The sequence below is a fragment of the Oncorhynchus mykiss genome, chromosome 30 (assembly GCF_057628025.1).
Source record: "Oncorhynchus mykiss isolate SJ-2025 chromosome 30, ASM5762802v1, whole genome shotgun sequence".
NCBI lineage: Eukaryota > Metazoa > Chordata > Actinopteri > Salmoniformes > Salmonidae > Oncorhynchus > Oncorhynchus mykiss.
Genome location: NC_143051.1, coordinates 28,759,576 through 28,787,524, shown reverse-complemented (window position 1 = coordinate 28,787,524; position 27,949 = coordinate 28,759,576). Strand labels below are relative to the sequence as shown.

Below are 27,949 nucleotides of genomic sequence, written 5' to 3'. Positions count from 1 at the left end.
ATGGATTAAATATTTTTTTCTTCATCAATCAACACCCAATACCCCATAATGACAAAGCATATAAATATATGTTTAGAATTTTTTGCAAATGTATTAAAATAAAAAAAACGATGTTACATTTACAGAAGTATTCAGACCCTTTACTCAGTACTTTGTTGAACCACCTTTGGCAGTGATTACAGCCTCTAGTCTTCTTGGGAATGACGGTACAAGCTTGACACACCTGTATTTGGGGAGTTTTTCTTTGCAGATCCTCCCAAGCTCTGTCAGGTTGGATGGGGAATGTCGCTTAACAGCTATTTTTAGGTCTCTCCAGAGATGTTTGATCGGTTTCAAGTCCGTGCTCTGGCTGGGCCACTTAAGGACATTCAGAGACTTGTCCCGAAGCTACTTCTGTGTTGTCTTGGCTGTGTGCTTAGGGTTGTAGTCCTGTTGGAAGGTGAACCTTCACCCCAGTCTGAGATCCTGAGCTTTCTGGAACAGGTTTTCATCAAGGACCTCTGTACTTTCTCCGTTCATCTTTCCCTCTGTCCTGAACATGCTTCACTGTAGGGATGGTGCCAGGATTACTCCAGACTTGACACTTGGCATTCAGGCCAAAGAGTTCAGTCTTGGTTTCATCAGACCAGAGAATCTTGTTTCTCATGGTCTGCGAGTCCTTGAGGTGCCTTTTAGCAAACTCTAAGCGGACTGTCATGTGCTTTTTACTGAGGAGTAGCTTCCGTATGGCCACTCTACCATAAAGGCCCGATTGGTGGTGTGCTGCAGAGATGGTTGTTCTTCTGGAAGGTTCTCCCATCTCCACAGAAGAACTCTGGAGCTCTGTCAAAGTGACCATCGGGTTCTTCCCTGACCAAGGCCCTTCTCCCCTGATTGCTCAATTTGGCCGGGCAGCCAGCTCTATGGAGAGTGTTGGTGATTCCAAACTTCTTCCATTTAAGAATGATGGAGGCCACTGTGTTCTTGGGCACCTTCAATGTTGCAGACCGTTTTTGTTACCCTTCCTCAGATCTGTGCCTTGACGCAATCCTGTTTCGGAGCTCTACAGACAATTCCTTCGACCTCATTGCTTGGATTTTTGTTCTGACATGCACTGTCAACTGTGGACCTTTTTTTATAGACAGATTTGTGCCTTTCCACAGGTGGACTCCATTCAAGTTGTAGAAAAATCTCAAGGATGATCAATGGAAACAGGATGCACCTGAGCTCAATTTCAAGTCTCATAGCGAAGGGTCTGAATACTTATGTAAATAAGGTATTTCTGTTTTTTATTTTTAAAACATTTTCAAAAAGTAGTTAAAAAAAACAGTTTTCACTTTGTCATTATGGGTTATTGGGACAAGGAAGATTTTGTATTTAATCCATTTTAGAATAAGGCTGTAACGTAACAAAATTGGAATGGGTCTGAATACTTTCTGAATGCACTGTATGAGCGCATGCATTCCAACTCACACTATTATGGGCACTCTGCCTCTTTCTTGCATGCACACACACACCGCCCAGAGAGTAGCCATTGTTGGACAACATCTCTTCCCCTCTCCTCACACACAGAAAACACCACGACAGGTCCAGTTAGACAGTGTTACAACCATAACACACACATACCTCCTTGCCTTGACACGTATCAGGAGTTACGGAGACAACCTCTCATCTGCAACTATAGTCATTGTGAACTAGTGAATGGTAGTGTGTATAAGTGTTCGGAGACTTTCTTTACAGAAGAGAGAGACCCTTCCACTTCTATGTTGGTTACTTTTTGCAGACTTTCCCTTTCTTCTCTCTACTTCTATTCTGCAAATGTATCAGGATAATATATTGGGAAATGTGATGTCTGTATGTGTTTTTGGAGGATTTCTATATGTGTAAACTGACAATGCCTTTCTTAATTGCTCCTGAGGGGATAAATAAAGTTCAACTGAACTGAATCTTCCCTTAGTGTGAGTCTGGAGAACCTGGACCCCGAGGAGATGGAGAAGGTTCTGGGTGTGGCGCTGGATGTCCGGCGAGGGGGGAGGGATCATCGGAGGAACCCCATTACCCAGGAGGGCTCCCTGTCCTCCCTCACAGAGGAAGAGGCAGGGTCTGACGTGCAGCACTACTCCATATTGGAGGTGAGCCTGTACAATCAGGGTTGTGTGACTCATGTCACTCATTCTGAATTGAAATGCATGTATTGAGAAAACCATAGGGACTTTTAATGCTATGAAAGTTGTGGGATGAGCAAAATGTAATGTTTTTTGTTGTTGTAATATTAATGTACAATACCGTTCAAAAGTTTGGGGATCACTTAGAAATGTCCTTGTTTTTGAAAGAAAAGCAATTGTTTTCATCCATTTAAAATAACATCAAATTAATCAGAAATAGAGTGCAGACCTTGTTAATGTTGTAAATGATTATTGTAGCTGGAAATGGCAGATTTTTTATGGAATATCTACCGAGGCGAACAGAGGAAGTGCAAATCAATCCCAGAACAACAGCAATGGACTTTGTGACGATGCTGGAGGAAACGGGTACAAAAATATCCATATCCACAGTAAAACGAGTCCTATATCGACATAACCTGAAAGGCTGCTCAGCAAGGAAGAAGCCACTGCTCCAAAACCACCATAAAAAAGCCAGACTACAGTTTGCAACTGCACATAGGGACAAAGATCGTACTTTTTGGAGAAATGCCCTCGGGTCTGATGAAACAAATAGAGCTGTTTGGCCAATAACCATCATTATGTTTGGAGGAAAAAAGGGGAGGCTTGCAAGCCGAAGAACACCATCCCAACCGTGAAACACGGGGGTGGCAGCATCATGTTGTGGGGGTGCTTTACTGCAGGAGGGACTAGTGCACTTCACAAAATAGATGGCATCATGAGGAGGGGAAATTATGTGGATATATTGAAGCAACATCAAGACATCAGTCAGGAAGTTAAAGCTTGGTCGCAAGTGGGTCTTCTACATGGACAATGACCCCAAGCATACTACCAAAGTTGTGGGAAATTGGCTTAAGGACAACAAAGTCAAGGTATTGGAGTGGCCATCACAAAGCCCTGACCTCAATCCTATAGAAAATTTGTGGGCAGAACTGAAAAAGCATGTGTGAGCAAGGAGGCCTACAAACCTGACTCCATTTCACCAGCTTTGTCAGGAGGAAATGAAAAGTTTGACCCAAGTGAAACAATTTAAAAGCAATGCTACCAAATACTAATTGAGATTATGTAAACTTCTGACCCACTGGGAGTGTGATGAAAAAGATAAAAGCTGAAGTAAATCATTCTCTCTACTATTATTCTGACATTTCACATTCTTAAAATAAAGTGGTGATCCTAACTGACCTAAGAGAGAATTTTTAATACGATTAAATGTCAGGAATTGTGAAAAACTGAGTTTAAATGTATTTGGCTAAGGTGTATGTAAACTTCCAACTTGAACTGTATATGTCAAAATAAAGATGTTTTGCTCCAACTTGTTGTTGGGTTACAGGAGCAGTGCAATGCTCATTTTGTGTAACTGTGTGTAAAACAGGAGCAGTCGAACCAGCTGCAGGGTTGCAGTGCATCGGCCCCGACCCTCAGTGTGGCGCGTCACAGAAACCTTCAAAGCACGGCCCCCCGACCACGCTCCGACTGCTACGGTAATCCTACGCTGCACGCCTGGTTTGTGTTCATTATGTACCAAACGAAGAAAAGGGGGTGGGCCTACCTGGAACTGTCCAATAAGAAACACAGATTTTTCTTTCCTTTTGCAAAACATTTAATAGTGTTCTGTTGTGTGCCCTAATGAACACAACCTGTGGTCAGACACAAGTTCACAGCGTTAAAGGGGTCACATGGGCTGCCTGCGGTCATATTCTGTATCCCTTCCCCCTAAAGTGTATACTCGTTTCTCCCGTATTTCTTACATCTGTCTGTCCATTCCTTTTTAAATTCAGTCCATGAAGGGGACTGTATACTTTGTGGAGAAGGGTAGAGAATTGGAACGCAGCCAAGGAATGTTACCTGAAGAGCTAAAGTAGCTGATTCCAATGTTTTCTGGGCAGAGTGTATCCTTGTAGTCATCTCTAGATTTGAGTAAGTCTATAAACTCCTGACTCTTCCCAAACGCTGCTCTGCCACTGCAGAGGGTCTTTCTTGCCTTTATGTGGTCTGTAACGTATCTAGACTGTGTCATTGTGCCTTGTTTTTGTTTACACTAGTTGAATAATTTTGTAAATGTTATGTGGGTATATTTAATTATTATAATTGGGTATTGTAATTTTCACTAAGTGCATGCCTGTTTTTGTTTGTCAATGATTGTCAGTTTGTGCACGTGTGTTTGTCAGGATTGTTACTCGGTGTGTGTGTGTTTTGTGTTTCACTGTTTGTGTGTACTGTGTTTCACTGTTTGTGTGTACTGTGTTTCAGTTTGTGTGCATGCTTCAGTCTTTATTTCTCATTGTTTGGCTCTGTCTTTTGTCTCTCAGTATGTGATTCTTAAGGGTTTGTTTGTGTGTGTGCCCCTGCCACTGTGTGTGTGTGTGTGCCTCCATCTGTGTGTGTGTGCAGCAGTGCGGAAGCGCTCTTCCTGTGTTTGTTCTGTCGCTAGCCCCAGTCCCAGGTTCACAGCAGACCCTCCATTTCTACTGCTAACTCTCCCATCTCTCCGCTCTTGCTCTGTACTAGTCTCCTCCACTTCAATTCCTGCTCAGATGACCAACTTGGTTTTACTATAATATCTTCCATCATTCTCTTCCTATCCCTCTCTTCTAACCTGTGTTCTCAAACTCAGTAGCCTATAGGCTATCTGTGCCTCTCACTCTCATAACAACTTACTCTTTGTGCTTGGCAAGTTTTTTTTCTTGGTTAAAGATAGCACTGCAACCCTTGAATGAGAATCAGGTGATTGGGACATTAACCTACTTTGTGTGTTTAAAAAAAATATTTTGTTTATTTATTTATTTTCTGCCTTGTTCTAGGCATAGCTGTTATTGAGAAGTTCAGCCAGAGTAATACGCTTTGGAGAGTGTTTAGGAAGGTGTGCTGAATGTCTTCTGATCTGTGCATTCCAGAGACTTTACCCTACCGTCAACTTGGAGCATCCACGCAGAGGTGAGTTGCCTTTCTCCCAATTTTCCCTTTTGTGCAAAGGAGGCCGCCATTTTGGATCTATTTCCTTTAGCAAACCGCCGTCTCAATTCTGAGCATGTTTTGTCTCGCGCATTGCAGTCTCCATTCTGGCTCTGTATCCTGTTCTCACGGAAGCCACGGTGATTTTTATAGTTGTGTCCGATGTTATTAAATTACCATTTACAATCAATCCTAAAAGCAGACTGCAGTGATAATATGGCATTCCTCTCTTTCTCCACTTTTCTCCCTATCTCTCTTCTTTGTCATTTTATCAAATAATATTTCTTCCTATAATCCTCTCTAAATCGTTCCCGTCTTCTGTCCCTCTCTCCTCTGTAATTCTTCTCTTTGCCAACCTCCGTCCTCTCATCCTCTCACAAACTTTCACGGTTTCTCTATTTTTTTTTTTTGGTCAAACTTTCCTGTCCTTTCCCCTCCTCTCTTTTAATGTTATCCTTCTCTTCTCCTGCAGTGTGGATAGTGACCTGGGTCTGCTGCTCTGGGGGAGAGAGGGAAGCTGGACAGAGGTAGAGAGAGACGAGGCCCGGGAGGAGAGGACAGGCAGCCCTTTAGAGCGCACCTTCAGTTTCCTACGCAAGATGGCCGGCAACCGCAAGGTAGGAGAAGCCTACTTTCTGCAGTAGAGTCAATCATATTTTTATTGACATTGATGGATATCAATGAAGGAGAGACCTTTAGAGGAGAAACAGTGTAGAAGATCGGGATTCCATCCCTCGCAGACATGGGATCGCATATGTGCCATTGGTGGCGGCCTTAACCGCCCGACCAACCCACAGCACACATTATCTAAAACCTGTTATACATATAAGGTCACTTCCTAATAGGGTAATATCATTATGATACCACACTGTATAGTAGTGCTGATCATATTGAATTGTGTGCCCGTAGACTTGCTACCAAGGTAATGGTAGAGGAGACAGTGAGTCAGAAACAAATTGACCTTTGAACAAGGTGTGTTGACTCATGACTTAAATGGAATGGCGACCAATAAACATACTACATGTCAATAAATATGTCTGCATATATTTGTTTGTTGTCATTAGTTGGTGATATCGGAATAATCTTGTCCCATAAGTAGCCATTAGTTGTGATAACTGCATAATTGTCTAGTATAGTCAACCTATAGGCTTAGAGACCTAGGAGGTTGTGTACTTATCACACAACAGAGTGCATACTTCATGATTATTGGCTTCTGTTGGTTACAGTGGACTTTGTGCATGGTCTTTAAATATGTAGTATACTGTGAAAGGGACTGGTCATTCTCTTGCAATGACTGACCACTTATATTGAGTAACAATACTTGCGAAACATTACAATGGAAACAATGTTTTTTTAATGGATTGGCACTCAAATCATTTCAATTATACTGTTTATTACATATTCAATACTTATGTTGATATTTTTTGTGTGTTTCAAATCCCTGAAATTCCCTGAGATATTAATTGTACTTCACTATGTGCTATTGGGAGTGTGTATATACCAATTATGTCCATTAGAGGGCAGAGTAAATCACTTTGTTTTGTTTTGAGCAAAGTAGAGCTTAGCAGTCAGCTTTTCTCTCCCTCCCTCACTGTCAACCCTCCTGCTACCAGTTAGAATCTGGTAGAGGACAGCTAGGTGTTGGTAGCATGGTCCAAAAACTGTTTCTGCTCTCTTGCTAACTCCTACCATTATTGTCATGCCAGCCTTGAACAAACAGATCTAGGCTAGGGATTTTTTTGGCACTGGTGCATTAAGCAGCCCGACAATGCTGAGTCAACCATCAGAGCTTGTACAATCCATAAACTGAAGGGACAATGGCGTTCAACACTAACAGTCTGACTAATTTAGTGTGACTCAAACTTGCTCTTCCCTGTATCAGACAGTTCGCTTGGACTTTATACATCATGTGCACACCCATACATAGGCACACACACTAATGATCTCACACACACACACACACACACACACACACACACACACACACGTCCAACTCTCTTACACCCACACACTCACATGGTCATGGAAGAGTGTTCCAGGAAATTTATGGCAGTGTTCCCGCATATACTGACTGGAGGCAATGAGAACATACCATTGGCAACACACTGTAACACATGTCACATGGGAGTCTGGTTGAAAAATCTAACTATGCCTCAACCCCGGAGAATGTTGTATACACTTGATCTACTTTTTAAACAAAGTAGCCTAAGAATACTATCCGCGTCATACTATCCGCTTATTTGGTGTGGTGTGTGTTAGGGCCCCCCCCCCCCCCCCCCCCTGTGTGTACCCCTCTGTGTACTGATCTTGTCTGATGCTTAAGCACGCTGTTTGATTAAATAATTAAGACACACAAAAGACTCGAGTGAGCCTGAGATCTAGATGGCCTAACCAGAAGAAATAAAACTGCTCCAGATCCCCCTCCTCCCACTGCCGGCCTTTGCAGATTCTGCCCTTATGCTCCTGAAGTTGCTACTAATAGGCTACACCATGGTTCGGCAACCTTTTCCATTTGGAGTGCCAATTTTCTACTGATCTGCGTGCCAGTTATGATTTCCATGTACACATTTTCGTTGAGCAGTTTTCAGTTTCAATTTAATTTATAATAGTCTTTATGTAAAAATTACTGTCGTGGTTCTAAATTCTATCTAAATAAAAATGATACAAATCTTACATTTTCATTGCCAACTATGTAAAAATAGCCTACATAAAGACAACAAATAGAAACATTGCAGCCTGCAGGTAGAACATTTTCTGATTTTAAAAATAAATGTCCTCTAAATCATATTGGCTATGCAAGGCCTGTCTGCAACAAACTTGAAACATTGTATCAACTGTGTCCAGCCTGAAGCTTGTGCTAGCAAATGTGCAACATTGTATAAAATATTCTGGGGCCTCAGTTTCCTGCCCAGTGAGCTCGGGACAGACACAGTTGTAGGCTATTTGTGCAAGGGATGAAGAATTAATCAGTTATTTTATGTTTCCACAGGATCAGAGCATAACATTTTTCCCTTTCATGCCAAGTGGTTATCGGAAGGGAGAGAGCTGGAAATATTTTTCAAATACATCAAACTTTTGTAATTCTCAATGGATTCTAAAAACAGACTTTTTGTTTACTTAGTTTGAGGAGAAGAAAAATCTACTTTTGAGTAGCTTCACAGTTCATTGGAGGTGGTGAGTTAAGACGATCAGACATCCCCAAATGGGCACATTTTATAGGTCTACATTTGTGTGCAGGCCAGGTAGCCTAGGCCTACTTCCAATATACGTATTCAGGTGCGCGTCCTTAACATTTGATAGAAGCGCTCCAAACAAAAGACAATGACTAAATTGACAAAACTCGTAAATGGAATAAAATAAACCAAAACTTATTTCTCACAAGTGTAGCATAGGTTGTTAGCTCTGCAAAAAACCTGTCCACTCCGACAATGAGAACGGTAAACGACTGTAATAATATATTGAATGCATAATCAGATAATACCGTAACCAAACAAACATTGTAAGGTAATGGGGAATTGATAGGCACTAACAATCAAAGAGCAAACAATTCACACAAGGAAGTTATGAAACAATGAATGTGCACGAAATGGCAGGAGAGAGCGCATTCTGGAGAGGGAAGTGCCTTGTGCAGCTTCGCCACACTCCCATCCTTCTTGGACCTTGGCATCCCCGCAGCCTCCTCAATGAGTTAGTCCACTGAGACGGGTGTAAATCAGACGGTGTCTCGTGTGCCATGAACAAAAAAAATATTATATTTGTGACTGCTAGACTAAAAAAAAATCCTGGTCGACCAAAAAATCAACCAGTCATCTAAATGGGGTCAGCCCTTGTGTTTTGACATAGTATTATGAAGGAATGTAAACAGAAGTTCACAATGTGCAAGTGTGAATGTAAGTACATGTAATGTTGCAATGTTTTGCACAGTAATTGAATGTGTGTGTACAGTATTTTCAACTGCTTCAACTCTTTTCAGGAATTCCTGATGTCTATTGATATGGGTTTTGAAGAGAACCGGGAAAGCCGTAATATTTTACTCCGGCATCTGTCTGCTCCCTTAGTGGGGAAAGCTACAAACCAGACTTAAACTGAAATGAAACCTGCCTCCCAGATTTTCATTACATACACTGAAACAACAGAGGAGCGTCCTGTAAGCATGCTCCAATTAGCCGGCCTAGATCATTTCAAGTTAAAACTAAGTTGTAGGCTATAAAAAGCAGTTGAAACTAGTTGCGATGACTTCCTTATGACCTTTTTTTGTGACATTCTGGCCAGGTTGTATAGGTTATTATCAATAAAAGTCACAATCCGTTTCAAAGGACAGCCTCTGGTCTCTGATTCAGGAAGACTTCTACACTAAACTTAGTCACCTCTGACCTCCACTTCAGTTAATCCTCCAAGTGGCAGTTGTGGCAGAAACACCTAACAGGGACCTGGAGGTTCCATGAAAGTCAACTAATAAAGGCTTTATAGAACATTCATGAAGTCTTTATAAGCACTACATATATTTTGCTTCAAGACAAATACCCATGGATCAGTCAGTCAAATCAATAATAACTATTTGCCACACTTAACCTAGTTTCCCATTCCCTCAGTTGCAGTACAGTATTTGAGTAAAAGTAATTTTTAAACCGTTTGAAAACCAACATTTGTGTTTCTTATTGGACCAGGTCCAGGTAATCCATCCTCGGTTTGGTGCCCAATAAACACAACCCAGTCTTTCCTGTAGGCCCCTAACACTTCATAATCATACCCACTTTAGTACAGCAGTAGCCATTTAATGAAACGTATTTGAAAAGCATTGGTAGCTTTATACACAGGGTGTATAGATCTGCTAGCTTTTATAGGGTATGTGTGTGTTTTTGTTTTAAGCGCAAGCCAACATCTGGAACATGCTAATGATTACAAGCCACTGATTATGTCAATTGAGTGTCAGCAATTTTTTTAATTTATTTTATTTTACCTTTATTTAACTAGGCAAGTCAGTTAAGAACAAATTCTTATTTTCAATGACGGCCTAGGAACAGTGGGTTAACTGGCTGTTCAGGGGCAGAACGACAGATTTGTACCTTGTCAGCTCGGTGGTTTGAACTTGCAAACTTCCGGTTACTAGTCCAACGCTCTAACCACTAGGCTACCCTGCCACCCCGAGCCTCGTTTGGAGTCAAATTGTGATACTTGCCTGACTGGTTTTGGAGAACCGTTTTAATGTGTGTGTGCATTCATGCATGTGTGCTTTGTACAAATATCTTGTTGTTAAGGCACAATGCAGGGGACATTTCATGCTGGTCTAATAAGCTAAACACATGCACACAGACATTAACATACAGTATGTAATACAACTACAAATACAATTACCTTCTGCTCCTGTACAACCAATAATATCATCATACTGTTCAGTAGCTGCTGATGTTTGTTTTGAGTTGGACATCTGTAGTAGACGTTCCTTTGTGAAAGGTGTTCACTGTTTATTTGCTTTGTGTAGAAATGTTGAGGTTGAATGTAGGGAGCAGAAATCCCTTGAAGATGTAACACACATCTGTACAACATTTGTTAGGTCTTGAGTGTTTTTTTATCTTCGCTCTTCATGTGTGTCCATGCACAAGTGTGTGTGTGTGCGTGCATGCGTGCGTACATAGTGCCCTCAGAAAGTATTCATACCCCTTGACTTATTCCCCCCCCCAAATTTGTTACAGCCTGAATTCATTTTTTATTTTCGCACCCATCTACACACAGTACTGCATAATGCCAGTGAAAGCATGTTTTTAGGAATTTTTGCAAGTTTATTGAAAATGAAATACAGTTATCTAATTTACATAAGTATTCACACCCCTGAGTCAATACATGTTTGGCAGCGATTAAATAACATTTTATTTGTCACTTGCACCGAAATACGTTTAGACCCTACAGTGAAATGCTTACTTACAAGCCCTTAACCAACAATGCAGTTTTAAGAAAAATACCTAAAGAAAATAAACAAAGTAACAAATAATTAAAGAGGAGCAGTAAAATAACAATAGCGAGGCTATATACAGAGGATACCGGTACAGAGTCAATGTGTGGGGGCACCGGTTAGTCAAGGTAATTGAGGTAATATACACATGTGGGTAGAGTAATTAAAGGGACTTATGCATAGATAATAACAGAGAGTAGTAGCAGTGTAAAAGAGGGGTGTGTCTTTCTGGGTAAATCTCTGAGCTTTGCACACCTGGATTGTACAATATTTGTGAATTATTATTTAAACAATTCTTTAAGCTCTGTCAGGTTGGTTGTTCATTGTTAGAAATCAATTTTCAACTCTTGCCATAGGTTTTCAAGCAGATTGTGTCAAAACTAGGCCACTCAGGAACATTTTAATGTTGTCTTGGTAAGCAACTGTTATTTTGGTGAATTTGTCTCCCAGTTGACAACCCGGTTTTCCTCCAAGAAGCTTGTCAAACTCGTTCCACAGAGTGCTGTGGCCTCTAATTGGGCGGCAGGGTAGCCTAGTGGTTAGAGCGTTGGACTAGTAACTGGAAGGTTGCAAGTTCAAACCCCTGAGCTGACAAGGTACAAATCTGTCGTTCTGCCCCTGAACAGGCAGTTAACCCACTGTTCCTAGGTCGTCATTGAAAATAAGAATTTGTTCTTAACTGACTTGCCTAGTTAAATAAAGGTAAAATAAATCATTAGTGAAAGAACTATTTTTAATTTGAAACTAAAATCCTGCAGACACAATGGAAGGATTTTGCCTGTGGTTAGCTCTTCCGTTTCTTTTATCTTAAAAAAACTCCCTCGTCCTTGCCGATGACAAGCATACCCATAACATGATGCAGCCACCATCATGCTTGAAAATATGAAGAGTGGTAGTCCATGACGTGTTGTTGGATTTGCCCCAAACATAACGCTTTGTATTCAGGACATGAAGTTAATTTATTTTGCCACATATTTAGAAGTTTTACTTTAGTGCCTTATTGCTAAGAAGATGCATGTTTTGGAATATTGTTTATTCTGTAAAGGCTTCCTTTTCACTCTGCCATTTAGGTTGTTTCCCTACAATGTTGTTGATTCATCCTCAGTTTTCTCAGTTTTAAAGTCACCGTTTCCTCTCCGGCAACTGCGTTAGGAAGGATACCTGTGGTCTGTGTGGTGACTGGATCTATTGATACACCATACAAAGTGTAATTAATAACTTCACCATGCTCAAAGGAATTTTCAATGTCTGCTTTTATTTGTACCCATCTACCAATAGGTGCCCTTCTTTGTGAGGCATTGGAAAACCTCCCTGGCCTTTCTGGTTTAATCTGTGTTTGAAATAAAAAATATACACAAATATGTATTTAACTAGGCAAGTCAGTTAAGAACAAATTCTTATTTACAATGATGGCCAAACCCGGACAATGCGGGGACAATTGTGCGCTGCCCTATGGGACTCCCAATCACGGCCGGTTGTGTTACAGCCTGGATTTGTCTGTAGTGACGCATCTAGCACTGAGATGCAGTGCCTTAGCCCGCTGTGCCACTCAGGAGCCCAATTCATTGCTCGACTGAGGGATCTTACAGATAATTGTATGTGTGGGGTACAGAGATGAGGTAGACATTTAACAATCATGTTAAACACTTATAGTCCATCCACCTGTTAAGCACATTTTTACTCCTGGACTTATTTAGGCTTGCTGTAATTGGGGTTGAATACTTATTGAGTCTAGACATTTCAGCTTTTCATTTGTAATTAATTTGTAAAAAAAAAAATCTAAAAACATTATTCAATTTTGACATTATGGGGTATTGTGTGTAGGCCAGTGACACAAAAGCTCCATTTATTATATTTTAAATTCAGGCTGTAACACAACAAAATGTGGAAAAAGTCAAAGGGTGTGAATAATTTCTGAAGGCAGTGTGTGTGTGTCCTTACATATGTGTGTTTGACAGGGGAAAAGTATTGTGTATGAATTCACTATAGGTGAGTATGCAATGTGTGGGTATTTGACAATGTGTGTGTCATAGAGTGAGTCAGTGCACCATCCACTCAAGCAGATGTTTTGTAGGTACAGTCATCCACCCCTCTGCCCCCTCCTCTCTCCTGTAGCCTCCTTCTCCTATCCTCTGTTCTGCCATATTTCTGGATTGCAACAGAGAACAAATGTAAGTATAATTCAAACAAGCTACTCAGAATAACATTGCTCTCTGCTGTTGCTACATTATCACACTATGAAACACATTCAAACAAACACACCTATGTGGTTATTTTGTCCTGGTCTCCCTGTGCTGGGCTGAATACAGGGTTTGTGGGTAAAGTCTCCCAGCACCTGGTCATTATCTCACTGGAGCAGGAGCATATCTGTCCATGGAGACACCTACGCGCTGCTGACTCAAAATACACACACATACTTGCATTGGTTTTCACACAGTCACACCGACACGCGCGCACACACAGGCACACACAGGCACACACAATTCTCCACAAAGCGGTCTGGCTCCGGAGCGGTAACCCACAGCAACGCTTTGGTTTCATGCCGACCAAAATTCACCAGAGCTGTGGAGGGAGAGGACTAATAGAGGCAGCAAAGTCAAACGTGTCACACTGTCACACTGTCAGTGTCTGCCACCACCCATTAACATGTCCTTCAAAATCAAGAGGACCCTTTCCCTCCCACGCAGACTCCCTAAGATGAAGCCTTTTTAAAAGACGACAGTATAGAGCCCATGGGTGAGTGGTAATGCTCCCGTCTCTTGACACGTATGTGTATAACCCCGAAGACTGCCGTTCAATCCCTACGTCCTTCAAGAGGCTGACATACACTGAGTATACAACATGTTAAGAATATCTGTTCTTTCCGTAACATAGACTGACCAGGTGAATCCAGGTGAAGGCTATGATCTCTTATTGATGTCAATTGTTAAATCCATTTCAATCAGTGTAGGTGAAGGGGAGGAGACAAGTTTAAGAATTTTTAAGCCTTAAGACAATTGAGACGGATTGTTTATGTCAATCAAATCAATCAAATTTTTCTTATAAAGCCCTTTTTACATCAGCCGATCTCACAAAGTGCTGTACAGAAACCCAGCCTAAAACCCCAAACAGCAAGCAACGCAGATGTAGAAGCACGGTGGCTAGGAAAAACTCCCTAGAAAGGTCGGAACCTAGGAAGAAATTTACAGAACCAGGCTCTGAGGGGTGACCAGTCCTCTTCTGGCTGTGGGGGTTGGCGATTATAACAATACATGGCCAAGATTTTCTAACGTTCATAGATGACCATCATGGTCAGATAATAATAATCACAGTGGTTGTAGAGGGTGCAACAGGTCAGCACCTCCAGGAGTAAATGTCTGTTGTCTTTTCATAGCCAACCATTCAGAGTTGGAGACAGCAGGTGTGGTAGAGAGAGCGGGTCCAAAACAGCAGGTTTACAAGGTAGCACATGAACAGGTCAGGGTTCCATAGCCGCAAGCAAAATAGTTGAAACTGGAGCAGCAGCATGACCAGGTGGACTGGGGACAACAAGGAGTCATCAGGCCAGGTAGACCTCCGACGATACCTCCGGACAGGGCCAAACGGGCAGGATATAACCCCACCCACATTGCCAAAGCACAGCCCCCACACCACGAGAGGGATATCTTCAACCACCAACCTACTACCCTGAGACAAGGCCGAGTACAGCCCATGAAGATCTCCCCCATGGCACAAACCCTCCAGTGCCTTTCCGTTCACCTTCACACCCCTGGGCCAGACTACACTCAATCATAGGACCTACTGAAGAGCTGAGTTTTCAACAAAGACTTGAAGGTCAAGACCGTGTCTGCGTCTCTCACATGGGTATGCAGACCATTCCATAAAATGGAGCTCTATAGGAGAAAGCGCGGCCTCCAGCTGTTTGCTTAGAAATTATAAGGACAGTAAGGAGGCCTGCGTCTTGTGACAGTAGCGTACGTGTAGGTATGTACAGCAGGACCAAACCGGAAAGAAGGGTAGGAGCAAGCCCATGTAAAGCTTTGTAGGTTCCCAGTAAAACCTTAAAACCGTAGCCTAGTGGTTAGAGCGTTGGACTAGTAACCGGAAAGTTGCAAGTTCAAATCCCCGAGCTGACAAGGTACAAATCTGTCGTTCTGCCTCTGAACAGTTCCTAGGCTGTCATTGAAAATAAGAATTTGATCTTAACTGACTTGCCTAGTTAAATAAAGGTAAAAAAAAAACACACAAAAAAAACCCAGGAAGCTAGTGTAGGGAGGCTAGCACTGGAGTAATATGATCACAGTTTTTGGTTCTAGTCAAGATTCTAGTAGCCGGGTTTAGCACTAATCTGAAGTTTATTAGTGCTTTATCCGGGTAGCCGGAAAGTAGAGCATTGCAGTAGTCTAATCTTGAAGTGACAAAAGCATGGATGAATTTTTCTGCATAATTTTTGGACAGAGATTTACTGATTTTTGCAACATTACAAAGATGGAAAAAAGCTGTCCTGGAAATATTCTTGATATGTTCGTCAAAAGAGATCAGGGTCCAGAGTAATGCCGACGTCCTTCAGTTTTATTTGAGATGACTGTACAACCATCAAGATTAATTGTCAGATCCAACAGAAGATCTCTTTGTTTCTTGGGACCTAGAACTAGCATCTCTGTTTTGTCCAAGTTTAAAAGTAAAACATTTGCCGCCATCTACTTCCTTATGTCTGAAACACAGGCTTCCAGGGAGGGCAATTTTGGGGCTTCACCATGTTTCATCGAAATGTACAGCTCTGTATTGTCCGCATACCAGTGAAAGTTAACCTTATGTTTCCGAATGACATCACAAAGAGGTAAAATATATAGTGAAAACAATAGTGGTCCTAAAATGGAACCTTGAACACCGAAATGTACAGTTGATTTGTAGAAAGACAAACCATCCACAGAGACAAACTGATATCTTTCTGACAGATAAGATCTAAACCAGGCCAGAACTTGTCCGTGTAGACCAATTTTGGTTTCCAATCTCGGCAATAGAATATGGCGATTGATGGTATCAAAAGTAGCACAAAGGTCTAGGAGCACGAGGACAAATGCAGAGCCTCGGTCTGACGCCACTAAAAAGTCATTTACTACCTTCACACGTGCAGTCTCAGTGCTATGATGGAGTCTAAAACCAGACTGAAGTGGTTCGTATACATTGTTTGTCTTCAGGAAGGCAGCTTTTTAAAAATGTTTTGAGAGGATTGGTAGATTCAATATAGGCCGATTTCATTTTTAAAAATATTTTCTGGGTCAAGGTTAGGCTTTTTCAAGAGGCTTTATTACTGCCACTTTTAGTGAGTTTGGTACACATCCGGTGAATAAGGGGCTGTTTATTATGTTCAACATAGGAGGGCCAAGCACAGGAAGCAGATCTTTCAGTAGTTTAGTTGGAATAGGGTCCAGTATGCAACTTAGGTTTAGAGGCCATGATTATTTTCATCATTGTGTCAAGAGATATAGTACTAAAACACTTCAGTGGCTCTCTTGATCCTAGGTCCTGGCAGAGTTGTGCAGACTCAGGACAACTGAGCTTTGGAGAAATACGCAGATTTAAAGATGGAGTCCATCATTTGCTTTCTAATGATCATGATCTTTCGTTAAAGATATTTATGAATTTATCACTGCTGAAGTGAAAGACATCCTCTCTTGGGGAATGCTGCTTTTTAGTTAGCTTTGCGACAGTATCAATAGGATGATCGAGCAGCGGCGAGGGCTCTTCGATACTGCACGGTACTGTCTTTCCAAGCTAGTCTGAAGACTTCCAGTTTGGTGTTGCTCCAATTCCGTTCCAATTTTCTGGAAGCTTGCTTCAGTGCTCGGGTATTTTCTGTATACCAGGGAGCTAGTTTCTTGTGACAAATGTTTTTTGTTTGTGTACCATTCAGAGGGTGAATGGTCAGGACAAAATATTTAAGTGACTTTGAACGGGGTATGGTACTAGGTGCCAGGCTCACTGGTTTGTGTCAAGAACTGCAACGCTGCTGGGGTTTTCACACTTAAGTTTCCCGTGTTTATCAAGAATTGTCCACTACCCATTGGACATCCAGCTAACTCCTTAAAAAAAAAATCCTGACCAAAGTATCACATCTTCATCTAATCATCAAAAATATGTCTGTACTTATTTGTAACCAGATGGTCTTCTCAATCACAAAACCAGTTTCCAACCAGAAAATCGTCATTAAGATATCATGTGCCAAATTTTGCACACTGGGATGGGAATCTGATAGAGAGCGGGTAGGAGAAAGGTAGAGAGCGACTGTGTGAGGGAGTCAAATACACCTTTCAAACCAATACGTTTTTCCACCAACTATTGCCGACTTTTCTTTATATCTGAAAGCTATTGCCGGCAACAAAGCCTGTACTCCCCCCCCCCCCCCCCCCCCCCCCCGGCAACCGACCTAGTCATGATTGTGCTAAAGTTCTGCATACGGCTTAGTATGAACATAGTCGTGAATCTTATTGGAATTAAGTAAGTCAGTGCTGAAACTGCTGTGTTGTGGGCGGGCTTCCACACAATCTGTCCTCTCTAACTGCCACCCTTCTAATGGGCTGATATATTGATCTTTAGCCAGGAGAGCGATTGGGGGAGAGATGGACAGAGGGGTACAGTTAAATTTAAAGAGCTGAGAGAATGGAGAGATGCCATGAGATGGATACAGTTGAGAGAACCGAAAGAGGGAATGAAGAAAAGTGCTTCCTCTCCTTTTGAAAGGTACTGTATAAAAGCTATAACAACTGAAGTCCCGATTCACCAATAGCCTTATTTGTCATTTTAAAAACACTTCTCAAACAAATTGTGCTATTGTGTCAAAGGACTTCATGACAAGTAGCGCTAGTCAGTCAAATACTCCCTTTGTTTGTTGGGTGTTAGCTAATAACTACTCAAGCCCAGTTTGAACTATAAACAAATTATATTTCCTCCAACCATATGAGCGCTGGGTTGTGTTCATTAGGTCATGCAACGGAAAAGGTTTTCAAACCAAATGCAATATTTCTTATTGGGCAAGTCCAGGTACTCCCTCCCTGTTTCGGTCTGTTTTCTTCCATTTTAATAAACACAATCCAGGCATATAGAGTTGGCAACCGATGTTGAGGCAGCGTTGCCAGGAGACTGTATCCATTAGCCTCTCCTCAAAATGTCCCTAGATTTTGGCAACCACTCACCCCACCCACTTTACATTTCTTACAGCTTCAACGTTTATGCTGCTCTTTTCTGCCCACTTTCCTCCATAGAAAATGTTTAAATGAGAATGACATGATCAAAACATGCAATTTAATATGAGATTGTGATCAACAATGCATTTACAACTCATATAACATGTCCATATGAATTGACAAGGCATTGATTATGTCATCATTGGAAGTGGTCCCCTCAGTGTAAATTGGTAATGCATTTCTCCGCTATTACATGTGAAGTTGCAGTCATCTTATTTCAACATATTTGTGAATATTTGATTTCTGGTATTTATGGAATATTATTAGCCTGTGCTTGTCCATTTATCTAGCATGGTGTGTGTGCGTGTGTTTTTTACATTTAGTGACCTCTCCCCCAATCTTCATGGTACCAGAAAGAGCTCAAAAGTTTTCTTGATTTACTTCCTTCCATTTATTTTCTCTGTGTTAGCGTAGCGCATTGAGTGGTACAACAGAATTGAGAGAAAGAGAGGCTGGTTCTGAAACTATGAAACCTCCTCCAGTAGGCGTGATGGTGGATCATCTGAAGTGCAAAAAAACGACCGAATTTCCTGTATGAGAAAGTCTCCTCTTACGCAGCATCAGAGACCGAACCGTTGGAGAAGTTGAACGCGCTATTTTGTAAAGGCGTAATAGTTTGGTTATTACACAGTCAATTTACCCTGGTCATATAATCATATAACTAACTACTTTAGCGTTAACCTCTCAGGGAAGAACAAAACAGGCGGATATTTGAAGTACCTGCTTGACAGCTACAAGCGTTAAGCCTTTATAAGGATTTATCATACTGGAGTGGAAGGGATCCGATTCTCACCATGTCCAGAGTCGCGGATCTGTCAAAAATTCGACAAGAGAGAATGAGAGAGATTAGTTTACGGGTGAGTAGATGAATTTGGAGGCTTACTATTACTGACAAACAAGAAAAGTGAAATGCGCAGCAACCACTTTGTTCGAGAGCATCTGTACTTACAACTAATACAACTTTAAAAGTATAATGTCATTTTAGAATTGGAGACATTATCTTACATTTGGTTATAATAACGTTTAGATTGCGATCATCATTGCAGAAGCACGTAGGCAATTTTTCAGGAAGTTTGCGCAATATGGAGATGCTTTATAAAAGCAAGCGACGCGCTTTCCAATGATGTGCCTGTATGGTGAGAACTGGTCTGGGTATGCTGGAAACGGATACTGTTCATCACCTTTTTCTGTTTGGTCATGATTCCCTAGGCGCCATTATTTTGCGCATCGGCACCCAGAAGTGTTACCACATACTAGAAAGAAAACATGGTCACTGGGAGTAACAGTTTACATTTGACTGTTTTTAGGATATATTTATACAGCCTATCAGGCACGATTAAAATAACTTATGTTGGAAGTTTTGCCATTTTTGTTTCATGTAATCTTTCTGATTGGAAGAAGCATCCTTCTGTAGAGTATTTGTTAGTTTGTTCAGAATTATTTATAGATGTTATACACCATACATAGCAGGTTACAACAACAGTGCATCATGCTCTTATCATGCAAGCATGCAATATTAAAATATGACATGTTGTGTGTACCATTTTGCCTTCCTATCCTATTCGACTGATACAGCAGGTACTACTGATTCAATGAGTAATTCTGCTCTCCTGGACAGCGCTGGTCTATGGCTGCATGTTTGATTTTATCGAGATCCTGTATGCAATATCAGTATCGAATTATGTATGCATGTGTGTGTGTGCTGGTTTCAGGGAGTGAGGACTGAATGTGCCCTTAGTTTTGTTAATGTAGTGATCTTGTGTGTAAGGGAGGACTACATGCATTTGTGCTCAGTGTGTGTTTGACTATAGCAACGGTTGCCATAGAAATGCCACTCTGTTGGTGTGATATCATCTGTTTTCTCAGGCACAGTGGATGGCAGAGAACCTTGGCTTGCCAGCGCCATATAAACATCACTTTCCTACATTGGGGTGTATGTGCGCACATGTATGCCTGTGTATTCCTTTTGCATATTTATTGAACATAGTATTGGGGTCAGTGCCACCAAATCTATACACTACTACAAACTGGACAGTTAGAGGCTTGCATGGTCAACTCAAATTCAGGACACACCTATGCTTCCAGTAATTTTGCTGGTATCCTCAGTTCAAATTACACATCAACTCCATTACACTAATCAGACCTGAGTTTAAATAGTATTTGTTTTCTCTTAAATACTTTTGAGTGTTTTACAGAGCCTGCTTGGAGTGCCATATGGGTGGGGTTTGCACTTTTGGGAGTATTCTTTTGGTTTCTTTGCACCAGGCGAGGTCAAGCGATTTATGTATTTGGGGAAAAAACAAATACCATCTGAACCCAGGTCGGTCCCTAATAAAGGTTGAGAAACACTGCCCTAGTATATCAAAGTCAATATTTTTACTGAAACACTTATTACAACCCCATGCTGTTGATGTTTTAAAGCCTTTACGGGCTCTTATTTGCTTTGATAGTCCCTAGCACTCCTACACCCTTGTAATTCGAACCCTGATAAAATAGTGACGTTCCAGGTGCAATTAGTGACCAGAGTATAAACCACCATCGTCACTGTGATTCCGTATTTTATTATTTTAATTGGTATTGCTACCGGTATGTATGGTTGTGGTTGTGTTGAACTTAACCAAATGAAATAGGAATACTTCCTACAGTACAGGTGGGAGGGAGCTATTGCAATCTATAGCACACAGGGGAAACTGTAGGCGGCAATGTGTTCAAACGAGAGGGCCGAGGGCGAAGGACAATGCTCGAGAGTTAGAAATAAAGTGAGAGGGAAGGAGCGAGTGAGTGAGAAAGAGAGGGATGGATGGAGAAAGCTGGTGCGTGTGTGTGAGACGGAGGGAGGGAGAGATGGAGCATATGACTTCCCGTAGAGCGCAATGACCTGGTGCGTTACAGAGCTGTGTGTCAGGTTGAAGGTATAAAGAAAATGTCACATCAGAACCTGATCCAGAGACAGCCACACTCTCACATACACTACACACCACACATATATACACACACTCTGGCCAATATTAGACTGACTCCTCGTTATCTTTTTGTCGTTCAGGGAGACTAAACTTAAATCCACCTCGGGCTCTGCTTTGCTCCAGCATCCCTCCAGAGGAAAGAAACCAGGTTACAGGGCCACCTCAATCCACACAGCAATTACAGATCAGTCCCTAACCTGGAGGATAAGCACACACATACATGCACACACGTATTTTATGTCACCGCACATACCAACACACAGGACACATGGGTATTCTAGGAAACGCACACATAGAGGTGTGTAACATACTTTGTGTGTTTATCAGTGACTCAGTGAAGTAAGCAGGTGGAAGAGAATCAAAGGAATCGCCCCTATAGACTCCGTCTGTAATCTCATGTCTTTCTCAGTGTTATGCTCCTGACACCTTTTAATGAGAGCACAAACTAACTTCGGCTAAAACAGCATTTATAGGGAGGACAACTATAGCTGCCTGTCTCCATCACACACCATCTATTTTTTCACTCCCTGATGTATTGCTCACATTAGCACCTAAGCCAATTCTACAGCATTAGGCTGTATATTGAGAGAAGAGGAGCATGCAAAAAGGGAGAGGGGAAGTGTGCTCTTGCCTCTGACGCATCAGAAATGACTCATTCTAAACTTCGTTGGTATAGTTCTTGTTGTTTTCCTGTAAAAATGTTCGTGCTTTGCATAGCTGCATCAAAATAACATTTTGACCTTAAACAAGTGCACGAACATTGACCAACAATTAGGGACAATGCAGATGTAGAGGTTTCGAAGACCTGTTCCAGCATATCAAAGTCTGAGGTGATGATGCTAAAATGTAAAGATAGTATTGGTAAATGTTAACTTTTGAACATCACTATGCCGACTGCTGCTATTTTGAACGGGTCACTCTTGCAAAATACATTTCTCTCAATGAGAGAAACCCATATAAATAAAAAACAAAACTGTAGAAGTAGTCTCTGGATGGATTCAGAGCAGTGTTTCTCCAATCCTGCCCCTCAACTCACATTTTTGTTCTGGCCAAGCCCTAACACACAATTCAACCTGATGTGACAAATAATCTACTCATTAAGTCTCGTTTTGTCAACCAGACAATTTATCAGGTGTGTTAGTGCTGTGTGGGCTATGAGATGGTGGAAAACACCATGACGGTCATTGTCTAGACATTTACCACTTGGAAATATTATTATAATAGAGTGTTTGATTTTATAGAATGTTGTACAGTCATTTTGGCTACCGTGGGTTCCTTTTTTATTGTGACGGTCACAAGGCATCCTCCAAATTTCTTTTCAATAGCAACCTCCAAACGAGAAAAGAGACAGAAGGAAGAGCGAGTGGGAGGTAGTGAGTAAGAAGGTGGAGAAAACCGTGAAAATGAAGACCCACGTCTATTGTTTCATTATAGGCCTATGTTGTGTAACATGCTGGAGTCATCTATCTTTCTCTCTCTCATATTAACATCCTCTGCTGGTCATCGCTGTCAGAACGTTCTGACCGGTCTTGTAAATGCTCTTACTTTTACAGTGACATTTGGTTTTCAGACATACCTATACATACTGATCTAATACACAGGGAATCAAGTCTTGTGAAGTCCCTCTTTTGCAGCTGTTGACCTAGCAACAGCTCACCCTGCCCAATTTAGCCACAAAAGAGGAAGCCTTCCCTGTCTACTTCCTTTGCTGGATGACAACAGACAAAAGGCTCTGACCTGTCCACCTCATGTCAACTGTGCCATTGTATGTAATCAGTGCATTCTGCTTCTCTCCTCTTTTTTAATTTCCTTCCAGAATAAGGAGAAAGAGCGCATGAGGGAGAGGGAGAAAGAGGCACGGGACAGGGAGGCACGCTACAGCAATGGGCACCTCTTCACCTCCCTCACCGTGTCGGGGACCACCCTCTGCTCAGCATGCAACAAGAGCATCACTGCCAAGGAGGCCCTCAGCTGCCCCAGTGAGTACTACTAATGCTACTACTAATGCTACTACCACTACTAATTAAACTACTACCACACACACACACACACACACACACACACACACACACACACACACACACACATCACCCCTCTATAGTGTCCCTTAACTGACCAAGTAAGCCTTGCCTACCCACCACATCCTTCAGATACAGGCCTCAGCTACACAAAAAGAGTACCTCAGCAAACCACAAAAGCACCTCAAAAACAAACCATACCCTGTACCTCTAAAACCATAAGATGCTTTAAAATAATGCAGCATCATTTATCAGGACATACATTGTCACATCACTCTACAGTGGCAGAATATCGGGGCACTACCAAAGGGAACAATCTATACCATTCCTTTCCAACCAAATCGACCTGTTAACGCTCTGTTAAACCGGTTAACTCTCCAAACAAGCTACAACACAGTAATAAACTACAATGTGACGATCAATTCCGTTAAAATAGTTTGATTATGGACATTGATCTACATGCAGTCCGATAATGGGTGAGAGTTGGAGATGGGGAGCTTCACACCCACTCAAAAACACTGTCATCACAACCAAATTGGCCTAGAAGAGCTTCAGCCCAATGTGTTTTCATAACATTTGATTTAACTTACAATAGATTGTGCTGGAATACATTTGGTTTGGGTCTTATGCTTAGTATTTCTTTTTGAAATATGTCAATTCTAGGAATACATTTTGCCACACAGTTCACACACAAATATACATATTAATTTACGCAAGACCTGCCAAGGTGTGTCAGTCATGCGCACAGGCAAAACATTTCACGCACAAATATAGACAGTCATGCTCATGTCACACACACACACACACACTCCCTTTCCTGTTATGCTGTCAGCCGGTGCACCTCCCCTACTTCACTTTTTCTGCTGGCTAGCATTTCTTCATTGTCTTTCTCAACCAAACCTGATTCAGTTTTCCAGACAGAGGGTTGGTCACAGATAACAAACATACCCTGTGTAGTGTCAGGACTGCATTCCCCTGTTCAGATAATAGTCCCGGTGTTGTGTCAGAACTGTGCAATCTGTGCTGGCCCTGCACCAAGCTCTTTTCTGATATCCCACATTAACATAGCCAGGCGCTAACTCAGTTCCTTGCAGGTTCTTCCTATTTTGCGGGGGAGTTAAAGAGCAAAGGTCACTCTTTTTGTTTTAGTCTTACAACGTTGTTCTAATTCCTATTACTCAATTATGAAATATGGAAATGAGTTCCCGGTAACATTTAGGGGTTGGGAAAAATGTCCTGAATACCATGGATGCTAGAACACTCAACGTTGTTTGGCTTGATTTCACAGCACCAAATCAAACCTGTGAATATAAGTAATAGCAAAAACAGTCTTCACTCAAAATATTGTTTTAAAAGATCTCACAGGGAGTCATGATTGCCCTTTTCAGTGTGTAAGTCCAGATTTAGGTCAGTTAAGGGTGGGCGGTGGAGGGGCAGTGGAACTGGGTTAGAGGGTTCCAAAACAGCCCTGGGTCTCCTCCCCTCCAGCAGTTACCTAAACCCTTACTTCCGGTTCACAAACCCTGTACAGGAAGTCAAAGTTATTTGAAACAATGGCCACAACCAAGGCAGGGGGGAGAAAGATCGGGGGATGCTCACCATATATTCAGTGTCTCCATATTCGATATGACATAAAACAGAGGAACAGAATGAGGGACAAAATATCTATATAGGGGGACAGTGAGAGTGAGAGGAGAGAGAGAGAAAATAGTTGAGTTGAGTCTTGTGCGTTTCTTTTTCTCACAGCTTGTAGTGTCACCATCCACAACCGCTGTCGAGACACGTTGCCCAACTGTGCCAAAATGAAACAGAGGGTAAGAGATGATAAATACTGAGTAAATATATAATGTATATCATTTCAACATTAGACTGGTGCCTTTCCATGACACACACAATTATGGGAATTGCACAAGAAATACACATGAATGAATTAATAAGGATATTTGCCTTTTGATATGCTATCTGTATATATTGTAACCTTTTTCTACTACATTTACAAGTGTGTAATAATAAGTGCCGTGGTATATGATATTGAACTGTATTCTGTAACCACAGCAACAGAAGATGGCTCTCATGAGGAACAATTCAGCTCTGCAGAACGTGACCCTTCGTACCAAAAGTGAGTACATGCAAACACACAAACGTGCGCACGTAGGCACACACGCTACACATTTCGAATTCTTTATTACGTACGAGAAGGGAAAATTATTTGTCACTATTGGACTAGAATGTAATAACAATGTCAGTTTTGCAATTGAGCATGAGTTGCTATGGTTTCACTTTTAAACCCCTTAATTGCATCTGTGGAGACTCCTTTTCCACTTAGTTTTCCTTTTCAACTATTCCACTATATTTCTCTTCCCTCTTCTTCCTCTTCCTCCTATTCCTCTTCCCCCCCTCCTCCTATATCTACTCCTTGTTAGCCCCCATGATGAGGGAACGCCCCAGCTCAGCCATCTACCACTCTGACAACCTTCGCCAATCCCTGCTGGGCTCGCGCCGTGGACGCTCCGGTCTTTCCCTCTCCAAGAGCGTCTCCACCAATAATATTACAGGGTGAGCCCCGCCGCCACCTGCTCATTGGCCAAAACAGAAAAAGAAGGGGGAGGGTACGAGAGAAACCTCAGGCAATCTTGTCATTGACATAAATAGTGACATCATGCCTATATGTCTGCCACATATACACTTTTCATAGTAGAAATGAAAGTCCCACACACAGTGTGTGTGTGTGTTACAGTGCATTTGGAAAGTATTCAGACCCCTTCCCTTTTTCCACATTTTGTTGCCTTACAGCCTTATTCTAAAATTGATTATTTTTTTCTCATCAATCTATACACAATACTCCACAATGACAAAGCAAAACGAGGTTTTTAGAAATGTTTGCAAACGGCAAAAAACATACCTTATTTACATAAGTATTCAGACCCTTTGATATGAGACAAGAAATTGAGCTCGGGTGCATCCTATTTCCTTTGATCATCCTTGAGATGTTTCTACAACTTGATTGGAGCCCACCTGTGGTATATTCAATTGATTGGACATGATTTGGAAAGGTACACACCTGTCTATGTAAGGTCCCACAGTTGACAGTGTATGTCAGAGCAAAAACCAAGCAATGAGGTCTAAGGAATTGTCCGTAGAGCTCTGAGAAAGGATAGTGTCTAGGCACAGATCTGGGGAAGAGTACCAAAGAACACAGTGGCCTCCATCATTCTTAAATGGAAAAAGTTTGGAACCATCAAGACTCTTCTTAGAGCTGGCCACCTGGTCAAACTGAGCAAACGGGGGAGAAGGGCCTTGGTCAGGGAAGTTACCAAGAACCCCATGGTCACTCTGCAAGAGCTCCAGAGTTCCTCTGTGCAGATGGGGAAACCTTCCAGAAGGACAACCATCTCTGCCACACTCCACCAATCACGCCTTTTATGGAAGCCACTCATTAGTGAAAGACACATTACAGCCAAGACACAATGCAGGAGTGGCTTTGGGACAAGTCTCTGAATGTCCCAGCCAGAGCCCGAATGTCTCTGGAGAAACCTGAACCTGAACCTCCCCATCCAACCTGACAGAGTTTGAGAGGATCTTCAAAACGAATGGGAGAAACTCCCCAAATACAGGTGTGCCAGGCTTGTAGCGTCATACGCAGGAAGACTTGAGGCTATAATCGCTGGCAAAGGTGCTTCAACAAAGTACTGAGTGAAGGGTCTGAATACTCATGTAAATATTCTATTTCAGTTATTTTTTTAAATACACATTTGCTAAATAATCTAAACTGTCATTGTGGGGTGTTGTGTGAAGATTTATGAGGGGGGGTAAACAAATTATTATCAATTTAACGTAACAAAATGTGGAAAAAGTCAAGGGGTCGGAATACTTTCCAAAGTGTGTTTGTGTGTGGGGTTTTATCAGTTTTGGGTTGATCTTACACAGTTCAGACATGTATAATAACTGTCAGCAGTTGGTGATAGAGGAGCAGTGGCAGATTCCAGTCTACTGAATGTGTGAACTAACATGTTTATCTACACATGACATGTGCCTCATCTGTATGTGTGTGTGTCTTAGGACATAAGCATGAATGATAATATTCACAGTGGCTTGTACATTGGTGTGTTTTGTGAATTTGTACCATTGTAAACATGTGTGTCCCTGTGTATCCCAATGCATGGATGGGTGTGCGTGCGCGTGTATTTCATCTGTGTGATTTGTATCTATATCACCGTTTTTGTTTTGTATTTTCTGTGTGCTCATACATATTTATGTTGATGGTTTCTGTGTGTGTATACTGTACCTGCATGTGTATATTATACATGTTTCTTGGTGCATGTGTATATATATGTGTGTGTTTTTGTCCGTGTGTGTGTGTGTGTGTGTGTGTGTGTGTGTGTGTGTGTGTGTCCACGTCCTTGCCTCTACATAGGAACCTGAATGATGACTCTCCCTTGGGGCTGCGCAGGATCCTGTCCCAGTCCACAGACTCGCTCAACTTCAGGAACAGAGCCATGTCCATGGAGTCGCTCAACGATGAGGGTAAGACAGTGATATGGTTGTGCCTTCCTGGGATTGAATGTGGGCTATTTGTGCTCTGTATTTGCTATTGATCTTAAGTCTAGGCGCACAGATTGTGTAGCTTATGCAAGTCTGTGTCTGGGACAAGGTTGCATCCGTTATGTAGGGAAAGACTCAGGGATTCGGAAAATAACCT

The 27,949-nt window shown here is 41.8% G+C and overlaps 1 protein-coding gene across 18 annotated transcripts in view; it reads left to right on the top strand.

The window, feature by feature from the left end:
• The window catches only part of LOC110488222 (rho guanine nucleotide exchange factor 2), a 67,637-nt gene that overhangs the window by 16,935 nt on the left and 22,753 nt on the right, over nucleotides 1–27,949 (top strand). For 6 of the 18 annotated variants that reach the window (XR_016493597.1, XR_016493598.1, XR_016493595.1 and 3 more), the window contains exons 3-11: nucleotides 1,937–2,111; nucleotides 3,514–3,622; nucleotides 5,036–5,075; nucleotides 5,566–5,710; nucleotides 23,049–23,211; nucleotides 24,997–25,064; nucleotides 25,306–25,369; nucleotides 25,674–25,806; nucleotides 27,665–27,774. Coding sequence is in view for 10 of the 18 variants with exons in the window: in XM_036971835.2 (XP_036827730.1) it covers nucleotides 1,937–2,111; nucleotides 3,514–3,622; nucleotides 5,036–5,075; nucleotides 5,566–5,710; nucleotides 23,049–23,211; nucleotides 24,997–25,064; nucleotides 25,306–25,369; nucleotides 25,674–25,806; nucleotides 27,665–27,774 (1,007 nt within the window). In the remaining 8 variants the exon portion in view is untranslated. Of the gene's footprint in view, nucleotides 1–1,936; nucleotides 2,112–3,513; nucleotides 3,623–4,497; nucleotides 4,866–5,035; nucleotides 5,076–5,565; nucleotides 5,711–16,912; nucleotides 19,127–23,048; nucleotides 23,212–24,996; nucleotides 25,065–25,305; nucleotides 25,370–25,673; nucleotides 25,807–27,664; nucleotides 27,775–27,949 lie in introns of those variants that run through there. The other 12 variants (XR_016493601.1, XM_036971840.2, XM_090227961.1 and 9 more) reach the window with 5 other exon arrangements.